General features: G+C 37.3%; 3 protein-coding genes across 4 annotated transcripts; 2 read left to right on the top strand and 1 right to left on the bottom strand.

Moving 5' to 3' along the window:
• The first annotated feature begins 1,780 nt into the window (after nucleotides 1-1,780).
• LOC121962751 (C-X-C chemokine receptor type 1-like) lies at nucleotides 1,781-4,553 on the top strand. The gene is made up of 2 exons (XM_042513038.2): nucleotides 1,781-1,863; nucleotides 3,033-4,553. The coding sequence occupies exons 1-2, from the start codon at nucleotides 1,854-1,856 to the stop codon at nucleotides 4,091-4,093; spliced, it is 1,071 nt and encodes a 356-aa protein (XP_042368972.2). The 5' UTR covers nucleotides 1,781-1,853; the 3' UTR covers nucleotides 4,094-4,553.
• A 912-nt stretch (nucleotides 4,554-5,465) lies between these two features.
• Nucleotides 5,466-17,118, top strand: slc19a1 (solute carrier family 19 member 1). The gene is made up of 6 exons (XM_042513325.2): nucleotides 5,466-5,547; nucleotides 6,979-7,587; nucleotides 10,536-11,319; nucleotides 13,039-13,231; nucleotides 13,427-13,568; nucleotides 14,598-17,118. The coding sequence occupies exons 2-6, from the start codon at nucleotides 7,285-7,287 to the stop codon at nucleotides 14,796-14,798; spliced, it is 1,623 nt and encodes a 540-aa protein (XP_042369259.1). The 5' UTR covers nucleotides 5,466-5,547; nucleotides 6,979-7,284; the 3' UTR covers nucleotides 14,799-17,118.
• Nucleotides 17,119-17,556: 438 nt separating this feature from the next.
• On the bottom strand, nucleotides 17,557-26,027 carry LOC121962620 (lymphocyte function-associated antigen 3-like). Of its 2 annotated transcripts, none has more exons than XM_042512832.2 (11): nucleotides 25,737-26,027; nucleotides 23,503-23,646; nucleotides 23,243-23,368; nucleotides 22,096-22,256; nucleotides 20,768-20,870; nucleotides 20,581-20,682; nucleotides 20,443-20,463; nucleotides 19,571-19,591; nucleotides 19,389-19,415; nucleotides 19,240-19,296; nucleotides 17,557-19,100 (listed from the first exon to the last, which is right to left on the bottom strand). In XM_042512832.2, the coding sequence occupies exons 1-11, from the start codon at nucleotides 25,798-25,800 to the stop codon at nucleotides 19,081-19,083; spliced, it is 846 nt and encodes a 281-aa protein (XP_042368766.2). In that variant the 5' UTR covers nucleotides 25,801-26,027; the 3' UTR covers nucleotides 17,557-19,080. The 2 variants fall into 2 exon arrangements, with proteins under 2 accessions (XP_042368766.2, XP_042368767.2); XM_042512833.2 differs by having other exon boundaries at nucleotides 20,581-20,679.
• Nucleotides 26,028-26,087: the final 60 nt, after the last annotated feature.

Below are 26,087 nucleotides of genomic sequence, written 5' to 3'. Positions count from 1 at the left end.
CCCTCTTTGCTCTCTTTGTGCAGCTACTCAGCGGGGCGAAGAAGACAAAGCTGGACGCAGATGTTGTGGAGATGGAGAGGGTGAGTTCAGTGCATGTGTCTGCTCAGCAGTAAACATGGTCTCATCATGGATGCATGGTGCTGAAGGTGATAGTGCTGTGTTTATTTCACAATGACATGGTAATGTTCTGCAAAAACACTTTCATGGTCATTACTCAGCGCCATAACTCAGACACAGAAGTTTGAAAAGTTGTGTGATTTAAGCAATGAAACCTGAATTCTTTGTTAAATTGATCTGAATAATATAAATATTTACCCAAAAACAAAACAAACAGCAAAAATAATAAGTAGAGATGAAATATAAAAAAAATTACTTTTGCTTACTGCCTTTTTCTGCCATTTTCCGTCATTTTTTTCCCGAGTTTATTTTCTTTCTGTTGACCCAAAAGGTGTTTTTCTCAGAAACTAAAAACAGGCCATTCTTGTTTGGGGACTTTCATTCTTCCTGATGGAAGCTGGAAACTTGACAATACTGTTCTTTAGTGATGTGGAGACATTATGTCTGTGTTACGTGAAGGCTGTGCGGACAACAGCAGTGATGCAACACGCTGCAATGTTGATAATTGTGCGTTGTGGCTCTTAGAACCTGAATGGAGTGATTTATGGAGGCAAAGGGGAGGTAGAGGAGGTACATTTGTGTCTGGATGCATATTTACTTTTGGATCAAGAGGAGGAGCGTGTGAGTGAGGCCATTTTATTAGCTTGGTCCCCCTGTCATTACTTACGGGTGGTTGAAAAATAAGTCTCAACATCATAAAGCGATATACCTGGTAACTGATTATTGGGACAGTGTGGGAACAGAACAGGGGAGTGGTACCGGACTTTTGCAATGACAGGAGTGAGAACTAATAATTTCATTTCCAGAAAGTGTCGCAGTGAAAAACCTTACCACACACCCTGGTTACCCAATGACATGCAACAGGGACACATTACATGTTTTCTGGGTTGAATGGTGAGTGAGAGCTAGTTGAACACAAAGTTTTACCTGTAACATTGACAGGCCAAAATGACTACAAAGACAAAAAACAACCACAAGGAGACAAGGAGACAGCCCAAACAACTACAGAAAGACAAAATCATTACAAAGAGACACAAAATTAACACGAAGAGATGAAAAACCACGAAATCTGTGTGTCTTGCTCCTGTGTAGGAGAGGTGTTTGGGCCCTTAGCATATCTGTGCCCAGGGGCCCATTGTCTCATAATCCACCGTTTTCCATTGTCATGGAAAACCTAAAAAAGTCAAAGAATTTCACAATTACATTTTCCAGGCCTGGAAAAGTCACTGAGTTCATTGAAATCATGGAACATTTTGTGAAAGTCATTAATGTTTGTAATGAAATTGTTGCAGTAATCTACTGTGGTTAACCATCCACATAATTTAGCTCTAATATGTGTTGATGTGTGATGTTTCGTTTGCCATCACAGAAGTTTCTCCATTTTCTCTGCCAGAAATAAAATCTTTTTGAATTTTTAGAATCATGAAAAAGTTTCATTTAAAGTTTTTTTTTTTTTGTTTTGTTTTTAATTTCTGATGTTTTTGTAATCAGTGTATAAATGTATTTCTATGAGTCTATTTTAAAAAGAAGCCATCATTAATTATTGACGCTGACTGTGATTTGGCAAAATGTCTTTCTGGTAGAAGTTGTATTGCTGCAGTAACATTTGATGACGCGGGCGCATTCAGTAACATATTGAGAAAGGGGACAGGATATTGGGTGAACCAAAAAAAACACGTCTCAAACTTCAAGAGATTATTAGCACAGACTCATTCGGGTGTCACACTGCTACAGACATGTCAGACGGTGAGTTAAGTTTATTCTTATAGGTGGAAAATATGAAAAAAATTGTGTATATTAGAGGGAGACTATGTAACTTTTTTTAAATTAAAATTTAAAAGTCATTAACAGTAAAATGCATTCACGTTAATAAACTTGGGCGAGGGGGAGTTAATGCGATTGCCTTCATTGTGGCTAATGTTAGCAAACTACATGCAGTGCTCTCCTCTACTTGTGCTTCTGTTGTTCTACATTTCAATATTTAGGTGTCGCTTGTTTTTTTTTAACCAAGTGCAAGGAAAATGCTGCCATTGTAGATTTCTGCATACCTTGGATTTGTTACAATTTGTAGGTTTAGGTACAAAAACCTCCAAGTTATGCCGATAATGTTTGGGCACAATCACGGCTGGAAACGCAGCAGTGTCTCAGTAAAATGCAGCTGCTTTCAGTGGCACTATCCAAGCAGGAAGCAGCCTTGATAAAAAAACAAGCTATTTCCTCGGCACTATCCTCGCAGGACACACTGCGCTATCTCAGTTTAAAAGAAAAAAATCTGATCTTGGCACCGTCTCGGTGGAAGGAGCAGAGATATCTTGGTAAAAAATAACTCTTTGTGTGACACTATCCCGGCAGAAAACATAGAATGTCTCTGTAAAAAAAAACTGCTTTTCTTGGCACAATCACGATTAAAAACACAGCGACGTCCCAATAAAAAACAAAAGCTTTTCGTAGCACTTTTCTGGCTGGAGGAACAGCGATGTCACACAGTAATGTGTGCTTGGTTAAAAAAAACAACAACCCAACAATAAAACAAGCCCATGTTTGTTTTGTGGCTGATTCGCTGAAGTACAATTGGTTTTGTTGGTCTTAAACAGTCTCGCCTAGGTGTTATGCCACCCACCATCCCTTCCATCTCCAGATGACAAGGCCATTTGGAAATGACCTTGTCATCTGGAGGTCAAAGAAATGTACAATGCAAAAAAGTAATACCATGCATCCTCCTGCAGTCGTTTCTCCTGTTTTTTAAGTCCAATTTGGTTCAGTGCTTGAAATTTGTAATGTCAACAGAGGAGGTAGAAAATAGAGGGTTTCAAAATGTGATTTCTTTAAGCAGCTTCAGTAATCTTAAACATAAGTAAAGTGAAGTATTTTTTCATAATCTAATAATGTACTGATATTGTTTTTTCCATCCATAGTCAAGTCAATCATCTTTGAGTATGATTACAATGATACCGGCCACGACAATTACACACCCTACGTTGTGGATCCAAAGACGTTACCATGTGAGATTAAACCACTGGCTCCTACAGCGGCTGTGGCGCTGTGTCTCATCCTGATAGCCATCTTTTTCCTGGCGATATCGGGGAACCTGTTAGTGGGGTGGGTGATCAGCACCAGCAGACAGACTCTGACTCCGTCCGACGTGTACTTGTTTCACCTGACCATCGCAGACGGTCTGATGGCCCTTACGCTCCCTTTCTGGGCCGTCGCTCTGATCAATGGATGGATCTTTGGAGACTTTATGTGCAAAGTCCTTAGCCTCGTCACTGATGCAAACTTCTACACCAGCATCCTCTTCTTGGCCTGCATTAGCGTTGATCGTTACCTCGTCATCGTGCGCGCCAGCGAGAGTCTCAGGAGTCGTCAGAGGATGTGCAGCCGGCTCCTGTGTGCAGCAGTGTGGGCCTTCGGTTCGGCCCTCGCTCTGCCCGCGCTTTTCAACGACGCCTTCAAGCTGGACTCCGACAGCGAGAGGATGGTTTGCTCTGAGCACTTTGACATCGGCAGCGCCACCTCATGGAGGAGGGCCACTCGTGGGTTTCATCACATTTTTGGCTTCTTGCTCCCTTTGATCATCATGGTCACCTGCTACAGCATCACCATCGCAAGGCTTCTGCGCACACGAGGTTTCCAGAAGCACCGCGCCATGAAGGTGATCATTGCTGTGGTGATTGCGTTTCTGCTGTGCTGGGCGCCGTACCACATAACCATGATAGTGGACACGCTCCTGAGGGCCGATCTCATAACGTTCGACTGCGCTTTCAGGAGAGCGTTGACCCTGGCGTTGGTTATAACCCACAACCTCGCTCTGTTCCACAGCTGCATCAACCCCGTCCTCTACGCCTTCGTGGGAGAGAAATTCAGGAACAATATGACGCGGCTTCTTCAGAGGAAGGCCCGGCAGGAGAGGATGTCAGGGTCAAAGTTCAGCAGGTCGACGTCTCAGACCTCAGAAGGCAGCGGAGCTGTTCTCTGAAGTCTTAGTGGACTTTAAAAATTACGTTTATCATCATGTGTTTTCCCTTTTTTGTGAGAGAGGAAGTTACACACATTTAGTGTCACTCATTGTCTACTTTTGATGTGTGGTGCACTGCTGCCACCTTTTGAGTGTACTGTTGTCCGCTAGAAAAACCTTTCAGCCTCAGAGATGATCAAGTCCATGTTCCTTTTTCTTATCAATTTCCATTTTCCGTGCTTGAGAGTGGACCATTCTTTGGATTTTCTTTTCAGTATTTTTAACCAAAGAATCTTGGAGAGATTCAATCCTTCGCTTTCGCATTTTTTTAAATCATCTTGCTCATGTTTTGTGTAGTAATTTATATATGCTATAAAATGTGTATAAACTGTAAATCCCACAGTGTTGTTTTAGTAAAAGTCCAGAAATGTTTGAAATGATATTCTCAATTCATTATTACAAATAAAAGGCTTTGCAATCATCCCTGCAGTGTCTGATTTAATCTAATGTACTACTGTAATATTGAATTTAATGTACTTACAAAAATAAGAGATACAATATCGTGAAATTAACCCTTAAAGCCTGGATCGACATCACTCTTCTTGCTCTGTGTTCAGACACCTTTCACAAGTATTTAAACCTTTAAAACCTGGGCAAATTAATTTGATGTCCTTTTCAGAAACATTGGAGGAAAAAGGCAGTGAGCAACATGCCAAGAAATGTCCCGTAAATTGCAAGATTTTGTATATTTAGATTTTTTTAAAAAGCTATGTAAAAATGTTCAGAAAACTGTTTTAATAATTATCATAATTACATATTTCAAATTAGTTTTAAAAATCATTGGTATTTTAAGCACGTTTTCAGGTCATTCACCTTTTTTTGTTTTTTATGCTAATTTTTAGGTATTTTTTGTTACTTTTTCTAAATTCTTGCCATTTTCTTGCAAAGGTTTGGGTAATTACTCTTTAGTTGGTCATTGCCTTCTTCCTGTGTTTTTGAGAGAAATCAAGCCGATTTGCTCAGGCTTTAAATATATTTTGATTTTCGGGTGAACTGTCCCTTTCCTATTTTTTGTGATGCATTTATTGTCATGATACAACTGCGTATTAATTTTCTTATTATGGCTCTCAGAATTATTGTTAAAAATTATTTGTATTTGCAGGTGTACCATTGTTTGTCCAGCAGATGGCGAACAAATCCTTTGCAAAAATAATCATTAAAAAAGTTAAATGTAAATTTTAGTATTTTTATTGTCTTTAGCTGTTGTCATCGCAAATATTATTATGCATTTAAAAACACCTACAAGATACTGAGTTTGTTTAACTTCCAGTTGTTAAGTTAAATGAAGTTATGACCGACGTTGACGCGGCAGTAAAACTTCAGAACTACGTTTCCCAGAAGTCAGCGCGATGGTTCTCAGTCAGGAGGATAGTAGGGAGCCTCTTAGCGCAGCAGCTTCAGATGGAGCACACGAGGTATGTCACGGTTACTCAATCTCATAAATTTAAATTATAAACAGCTAAGTAGAGCTTTATAATAGAAAGCTAGCCTGCTGCTGTGTACATTGACTGCCAGTTACTTGCTTTAAATGTTTTTATTCGTTCCGACAAAAGCTAATTTACAAGAGCGCATTGTTTATATACCTATAATAACACACGTTATTGTTAGCCAGCCCGTTAGCTAGCTATAACTTCGTACCTGTATTATGAATTGTGTTTTTACGTGCTTTCACGCACGTCTGAGTCGTTGTTACACACAGACAACCCAACCACAATCAGGTTTAGCACATTGGCGGCTAACAGTCAGTGAGGCTTTGGCATGCTAACACTCAGTTACCCAATGAATGGCTTGTGTAACTTGTTTGCATTGGACCTAAAATTCTTAACACGTAACTGAGACCATATAATTAATTCATCACAAGCCCACTGTGTCACTTTCACACGATCCACTGCTTTGACAGATAATATGCATTATGAGTATTGGAAATTAAAGTAAAAAAACAACAACAAAAAAACCTTGTCTAATCTATTAGATTAAGTCACTTGTTTGCCTGTTTTTGTACTGCTTGATGAATAGTTTTGGGTTTTGGGTTGCTGGCTAAATTAAAAACTGGTAGGGGACATCAATTTAGGTTCTGGAAACCAGTAATGGGTATTTTTTCACTATTTCTCATTTTTTATACACTGAAACAGTTAAATTAAAGGGGAATTGTAATTAATAAGTTAGTTAATTATAACTCTATTTAAATGAAAGGGACAGTCAACCCCCAAATCCAAAATACATATTTTTCTCTTACCTGTATTGCTGTTCATCAGGTTGTTTATGTGTTAGTTGCAGAGTGCTGAAGTTGTCTGCCATCTCTCCAATGTAATGGAAATGGATGGCACTCGGCTTGTGATGCTCAAAGTGCCAAAAAAGATACATTTGAAAATCTCGACAGCAATGTCTCTCTCCAGAAATCAAGTCCCAGTTACTCAAGATAATCCACAGACCTTGTTGGAAAAGGTTCATGCAGAGATGTAGAGCTGCTATGAAGTCCCTTCTTTGCCATTTTTACACAGAACTAAACAACGGCACTATTTTATTTTTAGATTTTAAAATTTTAAATTTATTTATTCATCTATTTTTGGGGTGCTGTCTAGTTCTGTAATATTGGAGAGAGGGCAGACATCTCCATGGTGGATATCTCCAACATACGGCAACTCGCACCAAAACAATTAAGATATATTAATAACACTACATGTAAGAGAAAAATGTGTATTTTTTATTTTTTGGTGTAAACTGTCCCTTTAAAAGCAGCATGTTTTGGTCTGCCGCAGTGTGAAACACAGACTCGCTCTATAGTCAGCTGTCTGCACAGTGTCAAAACAGTCCGACACTAACTGACGACATTGTTATCTTTTCAGGTTAACAATGACACCAGACCCAGCTGCTGGATAGCTCGCTGTCAGAAAATGTCACGGCGTGGAATGGAGCAAAGGTCAACGTTTTCTCTTACATGGGAATGGCAGCATGTAGCATTTTAACCACTTTGTCACCACCCTGTTAAATGTTTCATTTGCACCATTTTGTTATTCTCTTGCACGCAGACAGTTTGGTTTTCAGCATTTGTTTCCTAATTTGAAGTAGGAAGATTTTCAACGTCAAAACAAATTCCCACATGGTGATTTGACACAGCAGAAAAAGTTTCACAGAGCGGCCCAGCTGACACAATGGTCGCAAATGACACGGCAGGAAGTGGGGACAGATCTGAAGGGGAGAAAGAGATGGACGTGAAGGCGCTCGCATCTGAAGACGGCGGCGTGCATGAAGATGGAGACATAGAGATGGCTGTGTCTGCCTCTGAGGGCCCGTCTCCTTCTGAGGATCCCTCAGATGAAGCCAAGAATCCCAGAAAGTGGAAGTGGGCGGTCATATTTTTGTGTTTCTACGGCTTCATGTCATCGATAAAGCCCGGGGAGCCCTTCATTACACCGTATCTGCTCAGCACCGAGAAGAACTTCACCAGGAAACAGGTCAGTGGTGTCCTCAGGCTGAAATGTGTTGTGTTCATGTATTTGTCTCTCTGCAGTGAAGGTAAACATCAGCAGTCATTGTTTTGCAGAGATAAACCGCAGCCTCATAAACAAGAGAGTGTCCAGAAAGTCCAAAATTAACCTGTTTGACTCTTTCATAAGTTTTCTACATGCAGTCAAGCACTCATTACACAGCAGCATTAATGAATGCCCTGAGGGGAGTCTGCTGATCCATCTTACTGTGGTCAAAGTTCACATTCCTATAAAGTGGGTCATTGAGTTTGAGAGGTTTGTGTAAAGTTAACCAGCGAGGAATGACTGAAATCATCAGTGGGCTGTGATTAGTAGATTTTTTTCTTTTAGTTAATTTTTTTTCTTCGAATTTGACCATAAGTTGTATTGAATATACCTAACTTAAAAAATTAAAAAATGTAGAATAAAAAAATGATAGAGCAAGTTCATTCTTGACCTTGAAAACAGAAGTTTACAAGCTTTTCAAGGACAAGAATGAACTGGCCAATGGAGATCTGATAAGGAAGATCACTGTGAACACTAATATAACTTGTATTACCACAATCTTAGAATGATGGTGATGCTTTTAAAGGGAGCAACACTGCAAACACCTCAAATAGAGATAAAATAAATATAATAATTAAAATATAATCGATGTTTATATTACAACTTAGTAAAATTTCGGAATAATTTAATATTTTTTCTGCGACCATTGCAGCAGTGTGGGACAGATGGATGAACACAGAAAAAACAACAACAAAAAATATATATATGTAAAAAACGTGCATGCACAATCGACAACACAAACATGCACAATCAACAACACTTCCCATTCAAGAGTTTTCAAGAGAAAACCAATAACAATATCAACATTGGCGTAATTTACATTCCCTTTTCTCATTTTTGTCCCTCTCAGAAAATATTTATGTACATCTTTTTAAACTGTCTGATATTTTTGACTTTGATTTATTCCTCCAGTCCATTCCACAAAATCACCCCACAATATTGGCGCAAACATAAAGTTGTTGTTTAGCCCCTTTTCTGTCCAAGAACATCTTTTGTATAGTGCCAGGAAGTAAACTATCTCTTGCTTTTCCATGATTTGTACAGTCTTAAATTCCACCAGATCCCTAAATTTTAATGCATGTTAAATTAGTTTACAAAACCAAACTGTTGGTGTGTTCCCAATAACCTCATGGCTCTTTTTGGTTGTGTGCACATTGACTGTAGGGTGCTTTTGCGGGTGTTGCCCCTTACTTCTGCACAGTAATTCAGATAAGGCAAGCAAGCTTTATGATTCAGGGTGTTTTCTGTTTTTCTCAGAACAACAACATCATACCAAGAGTTGCTGTCAAAGCTTCAAAGAGGAAAAATGTTGTGTCAGACTAGTTTGATCAGAACGGCAGTTGTGCAGCTGAGTCACCTCTTGCAGACGGATTTTTTGAGTCGCACACATTTCACATTTCAGTTTATATGTAAAACAGTATCACTGCTATGTCTTACAGAGTCCTGTATTTATTAGATCCCAGGGAGTAAGCTGCCCCAGATTTAAGTTATCAGCTGTAATTACATGTGTAGCCCAGCTTTGTTGTGGCTCTAAAGCTGGTAAAACCACAGTCAGACAGTCTGTGTCTGCCAGAGAGATTTTGCACTTGTTCACTTGAACCAGTTTCACTGTTGCGTTGGCCAACACTGATGTTAACTTCTCATGTGTATTTCCTAATTATTGTTGCTTATTGTTAAAACTAACAAAAGCATTATTAGGATTTTTGTTTGACGTGTAAATATGTGTAAACAGGTGTAAACATGTTCAAATGTAGTGCAGAACTAATACTTACAGTATATTATATTTCATCAAGTTTGTTGGGACTGTAACTATCATTTTCATTAGCCATGAATGTGCACATTATTTCCTTTAGTCATCGGTCAATCATTTAGTCTGTAAAATGTCAGAGCCCTGTCACGTTTTCAAATGTCAAAACAATGAAAAATCCCCAAATATTGATTTCACAGGTATATAAATTGGTATAAAAGCAGGAACTCTTGATTTGATTCGCATTCACTTTATTATTAGAAAGAAATCTGAAATTTTTATTGTCTCCCAGGATGTCCGTTATTTTCACATTAATACACGTAATCTAAATAGTTGAAAACTGCCTTTTTGGGCATTTTGCCTAAATTCAGTGACTATTATGACTGGTGATTAACTGATTATTCAAAAAGATGATTTTTTCTGTGACGACTGACAAATTGATTTCTCATCTCATTGTTACAGCTCTAAACATGAGGAGATTTTTACCTGGGATTTAGCATATGTTTGCAATATCATGCCTGTATACCTGTATACCTGTATTTGTATCAAAATTTTAAAAAAAGTTTGTAAAAATATTGTGATTTATTCCAGTCACGAAGCCCAGCCTTATAGTCTGATGTATAACTCAGGATTGCTGGTTACGTTGACATTTATTTATTCCTTTATTTGAATGAGATTATCTTTGGGTCATTTACTGTTGGATGGACAAAACAAGCATATGGAAATGTAACTTCAGACTCTGGGAAATTGTAATGGATTTTTTCCAACTTATTTTGTTTATTTTTTTTAAATACAGGCCAATGACTAATATGCAGATTAATTGAAAATGAAAACAGTTCTTAGTTGCAGCCCTGCCCTTTTAAAAGGTGTAAACAAAAATATAAAGACCTAATATTAGTCTGGAGTAAATGTATTTGTAATGCTTATATTACTAATATTATTATATATTACTTAATAGAAAGATGTGGTCATAATACTGCAAGAAAGTTTCTTGTAAGTAGATAAACTTAATCGTAAATTATAGTTGGAGAATTAAATGCCAGCAGAGAAATTTAGTGTGAGCTAAAACAAGAGCTTTCATCTGCTCCACTGATTTCTTAATTGACTTTATTTTGATTTGCAGGTGACCAATGAGATCACTCCTGTGTTGACGTACTCCTACATGGCCGTGCTGGTTCCGGCCTTCCTGCTGACAGATCTTTTGCGCTACAAGCCGGTCCTGATCATCCAGGGCGTCAGCCAGGTGGTCATCTGGCTCATCCTGCTGCTGGGCACCACCCTCCTCGAGATGCAGTTCATGGAGTTTTTCTACGGCATCACCATGGCGTGCCGCGTGGCCTACTCCTCCTACATCTTCTCCCTGGTCACCCCATCCCTCTACCAACGCGTGGCCGGATACTCACGCTCCTCAGTCCTCCTGGGGGTGTTCACCAGCTCGGTTCTGGGCCAGCTTTGCATTTCCTGGATCAAAGTCAGCTTCTACACCCTCTGCGCGATATCTTTGGGTTTCGTCAGCTTTGGTTTGACTCTGGCGCTGTGCCTCCCTTGGCCGAAACGCTCCTTATTTTTCAACCGGACGCGGAATCAGGAGCAAAAAGACGTGGCAGCAGCAGCCACCAAAGCAGAACTGGACCAAATAAACCCGAAAGAGGACGCCTCGTCCCCGGCAGCGCCCTGGTGCTCTTCATCACGCTGGAGAAACTCTATCTTTGTGCAGATGCTGCTGGAGGTGGGGAATGTAGTGAGGAGGCCCAACCTGAGGCTCTGGTCCCTGTGGTGGGTGTTCAACTCCACAGGGTACTACCTGGTGCTGTTCTACGTGCACATCCTGTGGAACAAAGTCTACCCGGCAACTGAGAGCAAGAACGTTTACAACGGGGCGGTGGAGGCTGCTTCTACCCTGCTGAGTGAGACATTTCTGCAGCTACAGTACTTTTATAGGAAGATCTGTTTCTCATACAGCAGTTAGGATTCAGTTTCACGGTCCTTGCTGCTTTTATTCACATCGGCATTCAACTGCAGCTTGCAATCTAAATTTAGATCCAAATAATGAGGACAACTCCTCTGCGCCCAACAAAACAACAAAAGCTCTTCAGTAGAGGTCAGAAGGAAGGGTTTTTTATATTCTTGCTTAAGTCGCTCTCAAAAATATTTCTTAATAGAGTGTTCTCTGCAAAGATGAGAAAAAATGTTTGTTGCCTTAAATACTGAAATTTAAAGGAATAAATAGCATTGATCGAAGAGTTGAAGCAGATTAAATAGATTTGTTAAATGGCACAAGCACCTTAGGGATGGTTGTGACATAAAACACAGTGGCTGTACTGGTGAATCCCTTGAATTTAAATTAATATGTTGCTGTTTATAAGTGTTCAAAACACCAAACAGATTTTTAGTTCTGATATAAATACGGCCATCAAAGAATAATGACAGTGAAAATCCTGTTTCTGAAATTGGTTCAGTATGAGAGAGAGCGCTGCAGCCGGCAGCAACAAAACAGACTGCAGTATAACGGCTCCATGCAATTATGCAACATTAATTTACTTTCATTAAAAGTGTTTGTTTTTGCGACTGGCAGATTGTTATTCTAATGACTGACAACCCCTGATCCCTACAGAGATAGACCTTTTTGTTAAAAATGTGTTTAACCAGAAACAGCTCACCAGACCATTCAAATAAAAGTCATTTTGGGTGGATAGAGACAGCATGTGTTGAACATCTGAACAGGTGAATTAAGGATTTATTTTAACCAGCCCAGAGGTGGTGATTGTCGGAGCAGTGGGAAGACAAACCAAAGACTTTTTTTGTGAGCTGTATTTTGCTTCTGTAGACTTTGAATGAAGTGTGCTTTAGGATGATAAAATGACTGTTTATATAAATGGAGTCTGGTGGGTTTAGTGATAGCGATTTGGGGGCCGTTTCTGGTTTAACCAGAAGAGATATTTTTACTCTGTAAGTAAAAGGTCTATCTTTGTAGGGATCCTTTCCATAATGTTGTCAGATGCCTGTCAGTGGCAAAAACATGGACTCTTAGTGGACGGACATTAGTGGGCGGACATTAGTGGACGGACATTAGTGGACGGACATTAGTGGACGGACATTAGTGGCACAAACTTGCCTTGAATGGTAGAAAATAGAGTCAAGGTAAAACTAAAACTGACCTTAATCTTGAATTAGATGCGGACTTCTGTTGTGTGTTTTAAGACTGGGTAATTGATCTTCTACCTTCATTCTGATAAGTGATTACATCAGGTTTAGTCATCAGTAATTGCCCTTTAATCAGCAGCAAAGCACAAAGACAGCAGTTTGTGTAAATACCCCTGACATCATGTGCAAGCAGTAAAAGTTATGTAATAAAACATAATACAGTAGTAAGCAAATTACCCTTCTTGAGGTCATGTCAGTTAGTGAATGCATTGACTTGTCTAGAATATAACATAAAAACTATTTTCTAAAATGATAATTTTTTTTATACTGAGAGTAATAGGTTCATATAAAAAAGGTTGCACAAGTCTTTTCCACCACGAGAAAGATTAAAGATAAGAGAGGAGTGAAGTGTCTCGTTGTATACGCTGCATGTGTATACCGACCCAGATGTTTGGAGTTTTGATGGGTGTGTGTTTCTGCAGGTGCGCTGACTGCCTTCAGTGCTGGCTATGTGAAAATCCGTTGGAACGTCTGGTCTGAGCTGGTCATCGGGTTCATCACAGCACTGCAGGCAGGTCTGCTGCTCCTCATGGGCACCACAGACAACATTTGGGTGTGCTACATAGCCTACGTCCTCTTCAGAGGCTTCTACCAGTTTCTGGTGCCTATTGCCACGTGAGTGCCAAATAAAATGTATAATTTACTGTCTAAATATGAAACGTAACGCGCCTGTTATCTTGAGTTGAGGTGTGGTGCATCAGGAAGTTATGTCCTCTCTGAAAAGTTTAAACATCATCAAAAATCTATTTATTGCAATGACTTTTTGACTGCAACAAACAAATTTTTTACATCATTTTATCCTCTCCGTAGTTTCCAGATAGCCTCGTCACTCACCAAGGAGCTCTGTGCCTTAGTGTTTGGCATCAACACCTTTTTGGGGACCATCCTGAAGAGCATCATAAACCTGATATTTTCTGATAAGAGAGGCCTGGCGCTGGATGTGCACTCGCAGGTAAAACAATCATTTAATACCTGAAAATAATAATAATACGCTTTATTCGTATAGCACCTTTCAGGTGCAGCCCAATATGCATTACAAGTGCTTCACATCAGAAACGCATCAAAGACAAAAAGACATAATGAAACCTGCATGTAAAAATAAAATAAAATCAGAACAGAATATATAGAATGCATCTTCAAATGGATAAAATCCACTTGATAATTCAAGTAAAAGTAAGATAAAATAAGGACAAAAATTTACTGCGCAGAGTGCATCACATAAAATGGAAAATAAAATAAATAAAATATAACCCACTGACATTATTGATAAAATAAGCATAAAAGTAGAGTATATAAAATGCATAAAATCAAGGGGGAAAAGAAAAGGTAACTTCAGTGTATTTTTCTTTTTCCCATGTTTTTGTGTCTACGTGACTGATGGGAACAAGAACGTTTTAAATTGTTCCAGCATTGAGTGAGAGCACTGCAGCATCCACATTTTTTTCAAATTTTTACAATTTTCATAAGACCAGGATGAAAATACAGAGTGAAATGAAAGCAGACTTTCTGACTTGTCAAACACAGGAGAGTAACAAAAAGGCTAAAGTCTTGCTAGCTATTTTTAGCAGTTAAGTTTTTCTTCCTCAGCAGTGGGACGTTACAGGAAAAGTTTGCAAATGGCCATCTTGGCGTGTCTAATTCAAAGCATAGTAATGGAAGTAACACACCAAGGAAATTATTATCAACTCAATAATTTTAGGCAACTTCGGTGCCGTTTTTACCTTTTATATGAGCTTCTAAAAGGTGGCAAAGACAAACATTTAAACAGGTGTATAGAAACAGGATGTAGGCCTCTTGTTTTAAAATAATAAGGAACATCCTCAGTGTTTATTGATGTTAAGCTTCTGACAATATTTTATAAGACTCGTGACAAATTTAGGCTTGTCGGGTGCCGATGAGATTCATGTTGATGTCAGTAAAGTAAAATATTTTATGACTGAATTATCTGTAATTTTAACATTTCTCTTTTTTTTCCTTCCAGTTCCTGGTGTACTTTATTTACTTCACCATTCTGACTGTCGTCTACTTTATCTGTGCGGCTGTGGTCCTCATCCGTCACTTTAGAAACCAGCCCAGAGGAGGAGGCGGGGCCGACGAGCAGACGGCGCCCACAGAGCTCAGCCCTGTGGCGGCAAATTCGGAGGCAGAACCTTTGTCGAACGGCAAAAGTGCCAAAGCATAATAACAAGAAACATGCCTCGCCTTAAAAGTGTTTGCTGCCAGTATCTTATCCACAGCTCAGTTTTTGCTAAAAGCTCTTCGGCGGGAACCGTCATTTTAACCCACCGATGGCGACTGAGTGGTTTCAGTGTTAGCTGCTGAGCTTCAGTCATAGAAGTGCCTCTTCTGCTGCCGAAAGCTCTGGCACGACACCAGTCTGACGGGTGGCTGGTGTCCGACAGCTTACGAGAGTTTTCTATTAAATTTTGATCATCAGAGTTGCAGCAACAGAAAGATTTTTCTTTTTTTATTTAATACAAGGCACTAAGTGGTACTGTGCTTGTATACTGAGACAAATCATTTTAAAGGGATAGTTGGGATTTTTTTATGTGGGGTTATACGAGCTATTTATCTATCGTCAGTGTGTTACATGCAGCAGATGGCGTCAGCACAGCCCCAGTTTGGAGAAGCAGGCCGGAGGACACAGAAGCTAAGCGATGTAATGTTGTGGATAGAGGCAGCGACAAAAATGTATTTTAGCCTTGAAAACAATTTCCGTGTAAACGTGTGCCATATTTTGAGTATTTGAACGGCTTTATATTGCCGTTAAACAGCCCCTTCTGAGAGGAAACTATAGTCATCATATTGCTATCTAATAACCTCCAGACCCCACTGAGAAAAACAGTAATTTAAGCTCGCAGAACAAGACAGCTGCAAAACTACAGCTGCCTCAATCTGTTCGTTAGTTTGTATTATGGTGTGACTTTGGTGAATCCAAATTAATTCTTAAAAACACTGAAGTCACACATTAGCACAAAAACCTAACCAATCAAGGCAGCCTTAGACCAGCAGCTCCTGTGTTCTGCAGGCTTATATTACTATTTTTCTCCATGGAGTCTGGTGGCTTTAACAAGATCCTTTTTTTTTAAAGTTGCATTTTCATTGTATAAAGTACCATTTTTTGTCACCCCTCTGCTTACAGTACCTTAGCATAAGTTCCCAATACAACCTCACTTTTTAAAAAAGAAATAAATCCCAAACTATCCCTTTAATCTCATGGAAAGGGACCATTAATGTAATGGCCAGAGTTTATTTTTTTTGTTGTAACGTGCTGAACTGTCTCAGTGACAGTGATGCACCCTTCAAACAAAGCTCATCGATTACTGTGTGATCACTGAGGATTTAAAAATTTTCAGGATTGACAGACATTTTTATATTTTTCGGTCACACTCCTATTGTTATGTTACACTACAATTATTATCTTTTTGTGCCATTTGAATTGAATTGAACCAAATCAGTATAATTGCTTTTTAAAAAAAATACCGTTCTCCTTTCTGTATTGATAATCAAATTCACATCACGTTGTTATAATCAGATTATGAAGGTTGTCAGATCATATCAGTTTACTTGAAGCTGCAAACTGCGAATTTTTGCAGTTATACAATGTGATTTTAATTTTTTTTTACGATGTTATAGTTGCTGTAATTCTCTTAAACTCGCTCTTTTTGATTTAGTAGCTGTGGCATCAGAATATTTTGGATTATTATTTGATACATATAAAGAGCTGCAGAATATGCTGCTTTGGATTAAACACATTAAAGTATTTTACACATATTCAGGCTCATTTGACAGTTAGGTAAAAATACATCACTGAATTTGGTTTATTAACCGTGATATTTATTTTAATGTTATATCACAAACAGCAGGAAGCACTCGTCTTCCCCCTGTAGAGAACATAGGAATGCAGTGATGCAGCAGGAACAGCACTGCAAACATTACGTCGGTTTTGAAACCGAAAAAGCAGGTGTGGCCCTTAGACTTTAAATTTAGAAACTAAGCAAGAAATGTAGAAACGACAGTAGCGACTGAGGTTTGAGTTGGATTGTACTTACATTAAGAATGTATAGATATTTTTTTAAACTTTTGATTGAAATAATTGATGAGACACTTAAATGTAACTGTGAATCTGTCTGAATGCTGTAAAGAGAAAAACACTGACTTTAATCAGATGTTTATTTTTTATTCAATTAAATTACATTTGGTGGATAAAAAGTTTTTTATTTTTTTTAATAGTTATATTGAACTGAGTAGATAAGTTGTTTTCAGGAATTTTTGCTGATAGAAGTTGTATTTGTTAAAGGGGTGTTTCACATGTTAATAGCGCTGTGTTGAAGTTGTTTGGTCAGCTGCAGTTGCTGCTCACAGCATGATGATCCAGAGTACTTTGATGCATATTTGTTTCTCTTCATTTCTTGGTAGGAGGTCAGTTTTATTTTATCTTGACTGTTTCTACAGCTGAACACAGACTGATGTGTGGTATAAATCTAGCTCTAGGCTGACAACCTTCACAAGCTGTGGGTTCTCCTTCTTGAAAATACGTTTGAACTGTTTGTCAACAGATATCGGAGGAAGAAAAGGAAACATGAGACTGATGAGCGGAGTGATCTAAGTGAGTATTGCAGTCAGCAGTCGTGCTGTTGAGCCAAGAAGTCCTTAAAAAAAGCAATGACTCAGCAGCTCATAATGTGTTGCATGTTCAATGTTTCTTTGGTGAGGTTAATGATTAATTAAGACTATAGATGTAGACATTTGTTTAATTTGTCAAATGTGGGAAAAAAGAAAAACACATCCAGACACGACATCCCAGTGTCCAGTGGAAGAGGTGCAGGATTGAAAAAAAAAAACTGACAGATAAAATTAAATAGATCAGCACACCAAAAATACAGGTTTCTTTATGAATTAAAGGTAACACTGGTTAAGTTATTGATATACAAAGGACCTTCTCACTGGTTAGATATTCCTTTAATGATGACATGTACACATGCATTATATACAAAACATGCCAAATCCCAAAATCTGGAAGGTAGTAAGGACATGATATAAATAAACAAATAAAGGTTGGTTTTGTGATGCATTTTGGCAATCATGACAGACAATCACTGCTCCTCTGACAGGCTGCAGCTTTCCACATGTAGTTAAAGAACAGCAATCTCACCTTTAGTACCCATGACTCAACTCGCTGTCAATGACGGCAAAATGTGTCAACTTGCTGACCTCAAGTGGCTCAACTGTGGACCAGTTGGAAAGAAAAAAGACTGAAGACATGTAAATTATAAAACGGGTTAAAAAAAGGGTGTTGATATTCTATTGCTTTTATTAAACACAGTTTTTATATAAAAAAAACAAAAAAACACTTCGTTTATACATCTACATTCTATATATCCTAAAACCAGCCACAATAAATACAAAGCTAACAGCGTATGAATAACTCAGTGCCTTTTGTGGGAAATTTTGAGCATCTAAAACTTTTTTTGAACATAAAAGCATCAGTGCCAAATATTTAAATGTGAAAAACAAACCACAAACAAATTGCTGAAATAATCTGGAATTAAATGTATTAATAAAAAAGCTTAAACTTCCAGTTGTATTGAAGTGCAACTTATTTTAAACAACAAGGAAACATTCAAGAATAAAAATCCCCACAAGAGAGAAAAGAGAAGTGCAAAAAGAAACAAAAAAAACAGTCCTTCAAAATCTAAAACAGGACAAACACTAAAATACAGTCAAAGACGGTGTGAATTAGATCAACATCTGACAACAAGAGAGCACCAAAAATAAAAAATAGCTGATTGACTTTTTTCGAGCTGAAAATCCCGCAATATTTGTTCAGAACACTCACGAGCCAGCAGACCTGTACAATGCTTTGCTTGTTGTTTGAGCCAGCAGCCCAAACTAAACAATGGCGTCTTTTTTCCCCTCTGCTGTCCGTCCAGGTCCTCCCCACACACTCCAACCTCCTGTCTAACTCTGTGAGGCCGCATGGATCCACTGCAGACCTGCTCGCTTTAATGAGGTACCGCTCGGTGTCAGGAACACTGTCCATCTCCATGAAAAGGCGTTTGCAGTTTCCGAGTATTGTCTAAACTTTGAGGCCCCTTACTGCCTCTTAAAACATTGTAAAACATTGTCAGGAAGGTCTGCTTCAAGTCTAGAAGCTTTGATTACAGTCTAGGCTTTTTATTTCATGCTAAGTAACTTTATTTTTAGTGTCTTTTTTAAAAAAGCAGCAGAACTTAAGTCTTTAAAAAAAATGTCTTTTCAAGAGTCGTAAGTGCCCTCTTTTCTCAAATTTGGGCAGTTTTTATTCATTCTAAATTTGAGGCATTGGAGCTGACTCTACTATTAAAAGATTTCCAATAATATTTGTACTGTAAACAAAGGACGCACCAATCCAATGCGTACTTCTGGATTTTCTGAAACAGTTCAGCTTCACGTTTACACCTGACTTGGCATTGTTTCACAGTCTAGGTCATTGGTGTTTCCTCTGCCAAATAACAAAAGGAAAAAGGAGTCACACATTGCTTAAATTATTACACAAATCTTGTTAAATATTGCTGTGAATGGACAGAAATTCAATGATTATATTTGGAAACAAGCAAGTGATTTTTTCAGGAGTTTCTTACCGTCTGTTAGTCCCTTCTCTTGAGCAGTCCTGCCATTAGACTCAGCAGCGTCTCTTGCTGTATTTATGATGTGGACATATGAATGTTAACTTTCTTTATCACAATAAAAAGCTAGAAAAAATATAATACAAAAACAGAGTAAAACTTACGCAGCCTCTCGTTCTTCTTCCAGAAGTCTGTGGAGGTGGAAAACAGCACAGAAGAAGTCTGATATTATATCTTTAAAAGGCCCAGTCAGTTTTATTAAAAGTAATAATAATAATTATAATAAATAACACTAATACATTTTAACTTAAAAAGTATGAGGGTTAATGTAATGTAATTAACTGACCGGCTTCCCACGGCATGGATGCTGCAGGGAGAGAATTAAAGCAGAGAGGATAAGTCAGAATCTGAAAAATTATGAGAAACTCTAAAATTATTTAGATTTAAATTGCAAAAATAACAACTTACATACCCATTCAAAATTAAGACTTAATATCTTAAAATTATGACATCGTATATTAAAATTAACGACTAAGAGGATCAATATAAAGACTTAATATCTCAAAATAATGACGTAGTATCTTAAAATAACAATTAAATGGCTCAAAATAAAATAATTAATATCTCAAAGTAATGACTAAGTATCTTTCAATAATGACTCAGTGACATTTGTCATTATTTTTAGATAATTAGTTGTTATTTTTTAGATATTAACTGAGTATTTCGAGAAAGTTTCTCATTACTCTCGACTTACAGGATCTTTCTTTTTTTTCCATCACCCTGCTGTAGGTTCCCTATTATTTAATATTACTTTTACAAAAAAACATTCATTCAGTCTGATCAATATTTAACCCTAAACGAAAGAACATCTGCTGAATCAACCACAGTAAAGTTTTGAGCAGTAGTCTGAGGTGAACAGGAAGTTATTTCAGCCGACTGTCAGATGCTCTAATGCTGTAAAATGTTAAAATCTCTGATCACAATTTACAGACAAACTCCCACACTGTCTAACTTGCAAAAGAAATAAAAAATTTTTAAAAATGTATTTTTATTTTGAGGTTTCGGTAACTAGACCTTCATCAGGCTTCAACTCAATTTCTCTCAAACTGCAATGCCAAATTCTCCTGCAGTATCCGACATTTCCCACAGTGACCCTTAGAGAACAGACACACACTGAAAACTGTAAAAACTATTTCCTTTTTTCAGAAGATTCCTTACTTTTATTGAAGAACCACGTTCCTAGAGGAGATAAAACATAATATTTAAAATGTCATGCTTCTCTTATCATCATCATCATGGGTGTAATTCATACAAATAAACAAGTAAATGAATGAACAGAGCGCGATGACTTCTCACCTGCTTTACACCTGTGAAAGACAGCCAGCAGCACCACAGCGATCAGCAGACTGATGAACACGATGGCTCCTTTGGTAATGTTCAGCGTCCCTGCAGGTGCTGCTAAATGAAGATTTATATTACACATCAGAGGATATTTTCAGCTGAAACTTGTTGAGATCCTTCTTTTACATTTCAAATAACTTACGATCAGTTGTAATGATGAAAGGGTTGGAGAGAGGTGCACTGCTCTCGTTACTGACTTTATTTTTCATCTCACAGCTGAACTCCTTCACACTTGAATTATTGTCCTGGAAGAAGAGTGAAAATTGGCTTGATTTATTGCAAAAAAAGGAGTGTAAAAAAACAAAAACAAACAAAGAAACCACATGAAAAAGGTGCTAAAAATACCAAAATATCATATATACTGTAACATCATTTGAATATATAATTCTAATAGTTGTACATGTGTTTTCTGGACATTTTACCCATGTTTGATAATTTTCTAATATTTCTGTCTTCATCTCCTTTATTTTAACATTATTTTTAGGTTATTTTCTTGTCACATTTTACTAATTTCTTGCAAACTGCTCATTGCCTTTTCTCTTATTTTTGAAGACAGTTAATCCTTTTGCTCAGGTTTCAAAGGTTCAAATACTTATGAAAGGTGTTTTTAATGCAGCACAAGAAAAACTGATGTCCATCCAGGTTTCAAATGGACGACCAAACATTTATACATACAAACCATATTTACGACCCGGTGCACCTACTTTATGTAAAACCTGACGTCAGCCCATGTGTGCAAACGTGTTTAAACATCCCAAACTTGAGGGGAATTTAGTTTTACGTCCTCCTCATCTGTTTCTTTCTATGACAACTCAGTGTTGTTGAAACTTATGAATGTCAATAGGTTACAACAGCCAGCTGCAATATTTTGCATGTGAGGGTTAGAAAGCGTTACCTTTTAAACCTGGAGCGACATCACTTCTGTTACTGCTTTCAGGTTAGAAATGTTTCATGAAATTGCAAGAAATTAGATGATATAGAAATTTATTTTTGAAAAGCTAGAGGAAAAGCGCATTTATAATTATCACAATTACATATTTAAAATTGTGTTACAAAATTACTGTAAAATCTGAATATGTTTTTACAGGTAATTTCTTTGTTGTTGTTTTAACTTTTTTCTTTTTAGATAGGATTTTTTTCTTTTTATTTCTTTTTTTTTAACAATTTTTAAAATAATTTTCTTGTACTTTTTGCACATTTCTTGCTAATTCTGGGGCAATTTTCTGTTTTCTGGCTCATTGCCTTTCCCCATGTTTTTGAAAGCTCAGGCATGTTGCATGTTGATGAACATTTTTGACAAACTCAATACATTACTGGGCCAGTTGAAGATATTTTTAGATACTTAAAAATGTGATCATGAAAAAATGCCTGTATGGCTCGGAGAAATCAAAGCCCAGTGTTTCTGGGTTTGAAAGGAAAAGTCTGGACCCAGTGACTGGACCAGTTGGGAACCACATCAGTGTAAAATACCTTTGTAATGTGTTGCTCCTTAGATGTACCTAAGACCTTATCATCGTCTGACTTCCAGCTGTAGGTGACTGGTCCAGCAGCTGTGGTGTCTCCATCACAGCTCAAAACACAACTGGTCTCATCGACACAGGATTTTTTAATGGTCGGTGTAGGGACAGGAGCTGATGTTATTGCAGAAAAAACAATAATAAAGAGGCTGTCAGAGTCATAATACCCCTGCTGCATATTCAGTTTTTAGGTTGACCCTTGAAAACCTGAGAAAATTGTTTTGATTTCTTTCAAAAACACAGCGAGCAACTCCACGTCATGGCACAAAAATCTGGGAAAAAAAAGAGTCACAAGAAGAATACCTGGAAATTAGAAAAAAAAAGAAAATGAAAGTGCTGAAAATTAGAAAAAAAAGAAAATGAAAGTGCTGAAAATTAGAAAAAAAATTATTTTTATTTTTCTGTCGCATTATTTATATATAACATTATTAGAATTGTAAGTATATTGTTTTAAACACGTTTTCTCTTTTTCTTTTGGATAATTTCCTAACTGTCGTCCTAAGTAATTTTTAGATAATTTTATTGTTACCTTTTTACTAAATTCTTGCAATTTGTGAGGCATTTCTTTTTTTTTCTCCACCATTTGTTTATTGATTTTTTTTCAAATTGGAAAGTTGAAAAAGACAGATAATTGATAATTCCAGTAATAATTAAACAAAAGCGTCAGTAGTAAGTGAAATAGAAGCAATGCAACACCCAGACAGGACAAAGACAAGACAAATATTACATATTAGACCAAGATGAAAACAAAAACTCAAAAAAAAACAACCAGAAAAGTATCTTAATATATCTATATAATGATCAAAGAAACATAAAATATCAAAACATAATATAATGGATGTCGCTTGGACGACTGCCTGTCACATCACAATTTAATGTCCCTAAAATACGAAAAGTCCAGCCCTCGTCTATGTTATGAAAAAAGGGTTGTGGGACATTTCTTGTTGGTCCTTTTTTCCCGTTTTTATGAAAGAAATAAAACCAATCTGCTCAGTTTTCAAAGGGTCAAACAGCTTGTAAAAGGCATCTGAACGCAGCAGAAAAAACTGATGTTGAGCCAGCTTCCAAAGGGTTAAACTGTGTGTAACTTTTGCACTTACAGATAACGATGAGATTAAAGGCGCTCTGGACCATGTTGTTGATTTCTGGTGTGTACTCTCCGCTGTCACTCACAGTCAGCCCTGTGATTGTCATCTCTCCGGTTGAATTGTTCAGACGTCCTCGTTCTTTAACACCAACATGGAGAGTGTTAGTCGCTCACGCCACTCTGCCGTGTAGCATCAATCAATCAATTCATTTTCAAAAGCAGCACACGTTCGATCCCACAGACACCAAAGACACCTGAACTCGGTCAGTGTACCTTCAAACTGACGATAATAGTCGGTTTCTGTTCCATCCCACTGCGCCGCGATGTCAGAACCATGTTTCCACGTTATGCTCTTGATGGCGCCGGAGATGGCGTCTGGTTTGAGGACGACTTCATCGCCCACCTTCCTGTAGATCTCTGCAAGGACAGAAAGAAGCTCAGTGTGCCATTTTTCTCGTCTCCTTAAAATGTCCTTTAACCCCTTGAAACGTGGGTCGATATCAGTTTTTTGCGCTGCATTTAGGCGCCTTTCACAAGCTATTTGACCCTTTGAACCTGAGCAAAGTGGTTTGATTTCTTTTGAAAATGGCAATGATCAGCTGCACAATAAATGTCCCAAATATTTTAAGAAACTGGTTAAAGATGACCAGAAAGTTACCTAAAAGTTGTTTTTAAAAAAGAAAATTATTATTATTAAGTTATCCCCAAAAAAGGGAAATGTTCCTAAAACTGTATTCATAATTCTAGTAATTTCATATTTTTAATTATATTATGTTACAGGAAAAAAAAAAACATTTTCAGCACTTTTTTGGGGTCATTTACATGTTTGTTTTCTTACATTGTTTGTTTGTTTGTTTTCTGGTGATTTTCTTTTTCCCTTTGTTTTGGTGGCAGCCATGTCTTGTTAAGTTGCTCTTTACCTTCTCCTCATGTTCCCTAATTTGCTCAGGTTTTATAAAATTTTTATTCACTGGACTCTGGTAAAATGTTGCAGTTTGTTTTGTTTTTTTTTCTTAAATGCATGGCTGCTTCCTCACTGGTCTACCTATACTCTATTCTATTCTATTCTATTCTATTCTATTCTATTCTATTCTATTCTATTCTAAACTGGTCTATAGATACATTATTCTATACTGTTCTATTCTATAATATTCTATTCTAAACTGGTCTATCTATATTCTATTCTGTTCTAAAGTGGTCTATATTATTACATTATTATATTCCTATCTATTCTATTCTATTCTATTCTATTCTATTCTATTCTATTCTATTTCATTCTATTCTATTTCATTCTAAACTTGTCTATAGATATATTATTCTATTTCTATTCTAAGTGGGTCTTTAGATATTCTTTTCAAAACTGGTCTATAGATACATGATTTTTTCTATTCTATTCTAAACTGGTCTACCTATACGCTCTTCTATTCTGTTCTATTCTATTCTCAGCTGGGTTGTCTATATTCTGTTCTATTCTATTTTATTCAAAACTAGTCTATAGATACACTATTCTGTTTTATTCTGTTCTAAACTGGTCTATAGATATATTATTCTATTATTTTCTATTCTAAGTGGGTCTTTAGATATTCTATTCAAAACTGGTATATAGATACATGATTCTATTCTATTCTAAACTGCTCTACCTATATGCTCTTCTATTCTGTTCTACTGTATTCTAGACGGGTCTGTCTGTATTCTATTTTATTCTAAACTAGTCTATGTATACATTATTTTATTCTAAATGGGCCTTTAGATATTCTATTCAAAACGGGTCTTTAGGTACACTATTCTATTCTATTCTATTCTATTCTATTCTATTCTATTCTAAACTGGTCTACCTATACGCTCTTCTATTCTGTTCTATTCTATTCTTTCCTAACTGATCTATCAACATGCTCCTCTACTCTGTATTCTATTGTATTCTATTCCCAAATAGTCTGTCTTTACTCTTTTGTGTTTGGTTTAACGTTATTTTATTTCACTTCAAAGTGTTCTAACTCACCTCTGCCATGTTCTTTTTTTTTATCTCTAATGATTCTATTCTTTTCTTTTCTATTCCTACCTGGCTGATCTATATTCTCTTTTGCTCTCTTCTATTCTGTCCTATTGTTTTCATATCTATTCGAACTCTACTCTCCTCTACTCCATGTTATCCCTAACTTTTCTATTTCTGCTCTCTTCTGCGATTTGCTGTGTCCTTTACAACGTTATATATTTCAATTCCGTACATCTCAACCCTGATCTATCTGTAGATTCTACTTTATTTTATTGAGTTGTGTTCAAAGTGTCAGTCCTCGTGCTCTGTGTTGATGACAGTTGCCATCAGCAGGCAGGACTGTAACTGTACAGGAGTTATGAACATGCTGGTTCACTGGGTGGGGCCATGTGGAAAACTGCAATCCTGCGACACCATCTGCACATAATACACACATATAACCCACAAAAAGATACCTTCAAATGTATAAAAACAGGGTGGCTGAAAAAAAAAATAAAGGATGTTATAATCTTACCAGAGACCGCAGACACAGTCACAGACAGGAGCATACACAGACAGGCGGTCCCGGACGCCCACATCTTCACTCTCCGTCAGTCAAAAACGAGGAAATCAAAGCAATCGAGAGAAGCATCTAATATAAAAAGTTATCAAATAAGCCAAACACACTACAGGCGAAGCATGCTAGCTTAACAAAGCGTTAGTTGCCTTTACTAAGCGGTTAGAAATGGTCGGAAGAGCCCGAAAGTGAAAGTTAAGTGAAACCAGCTTAACAGGCTCTCTGCGTCTTTGTGGTGTCTCCGCCTCCACCGGGACATGTTATATTTCTAATGTCTTTATAAATGGATTAAAATGTTACTAATCACTA

Source organism: Plectropomus leopardus, chromosome 24, assembly GCF_026936395.1.
Source record: "Plectropomus leopardus strain MGB_pleo_1.0 chromosome 24, ASM2693639v1, whole genome shotgun sequence".
Lineage (NCBI taxonomy): Eukaryota > Metazoa > Chordata > Actinopteri > Perciformes > Serranidae > Plectropomus > Plectropomus leopardus.
The sequence above is the reverse complement of the archived record's forward strand: the minus strand, read 5'-3'. Positions and strand labels throughout refer to the sequence as shown.

What these genes read in the sequence shown, in the direction of transcription:
- slc19a1 (XM_042513325.2), top strand. Translation starts at nt 7,285, where the DNA reads ATGGTCGCAAATGACACGGCAGGAAGTGGGGACAGATCTGAAGGGGAG. An exon ending in GGCTGCTTCTACCCTGCTGA is followed by an intron (nt 11,320 to 13,038) that starts GTGAGACATTTC and finishes GTGTTTCTGCAG; the next exon opens with GTGCGCTGACTGCCTTCAGT. An exon ending in TTTCTGGTGCCTATTGCCAC is followed by an intron (nt 13,232 to 13,426) that starts GTGAGTGCCAAA and finishes TCCTCTCCGTAG; the next exon opens with TTTCCAGATAGCCTCGTCAC.
- LOC121962620 (XM_042512832.2), bottom strand. Translation starts at nt 25,800, where the DNA reads ATGTGGGCGTCCGGGACCGCCTGTCTGTGTATGCTCCTGTCTGTGACT. An exon ending in CTTTAATCTCATCGTTATCT is followed by an intron (nt 22,257 to 23,242) that starts GTAAGTGCAAAA and finishes CAATAACATCAG; the next exon opens with CTCCTGTCCCTACACCGACC. An exon ending in AACGTGGTTCTTCAATAAAA is followed by an intron (nt 19,592 to 20,442) that starts GTAAGGAATCTT and finishes CTCTCCCTGCAG; the next exon opens with CATCCATGCCGTGGGAAGCC.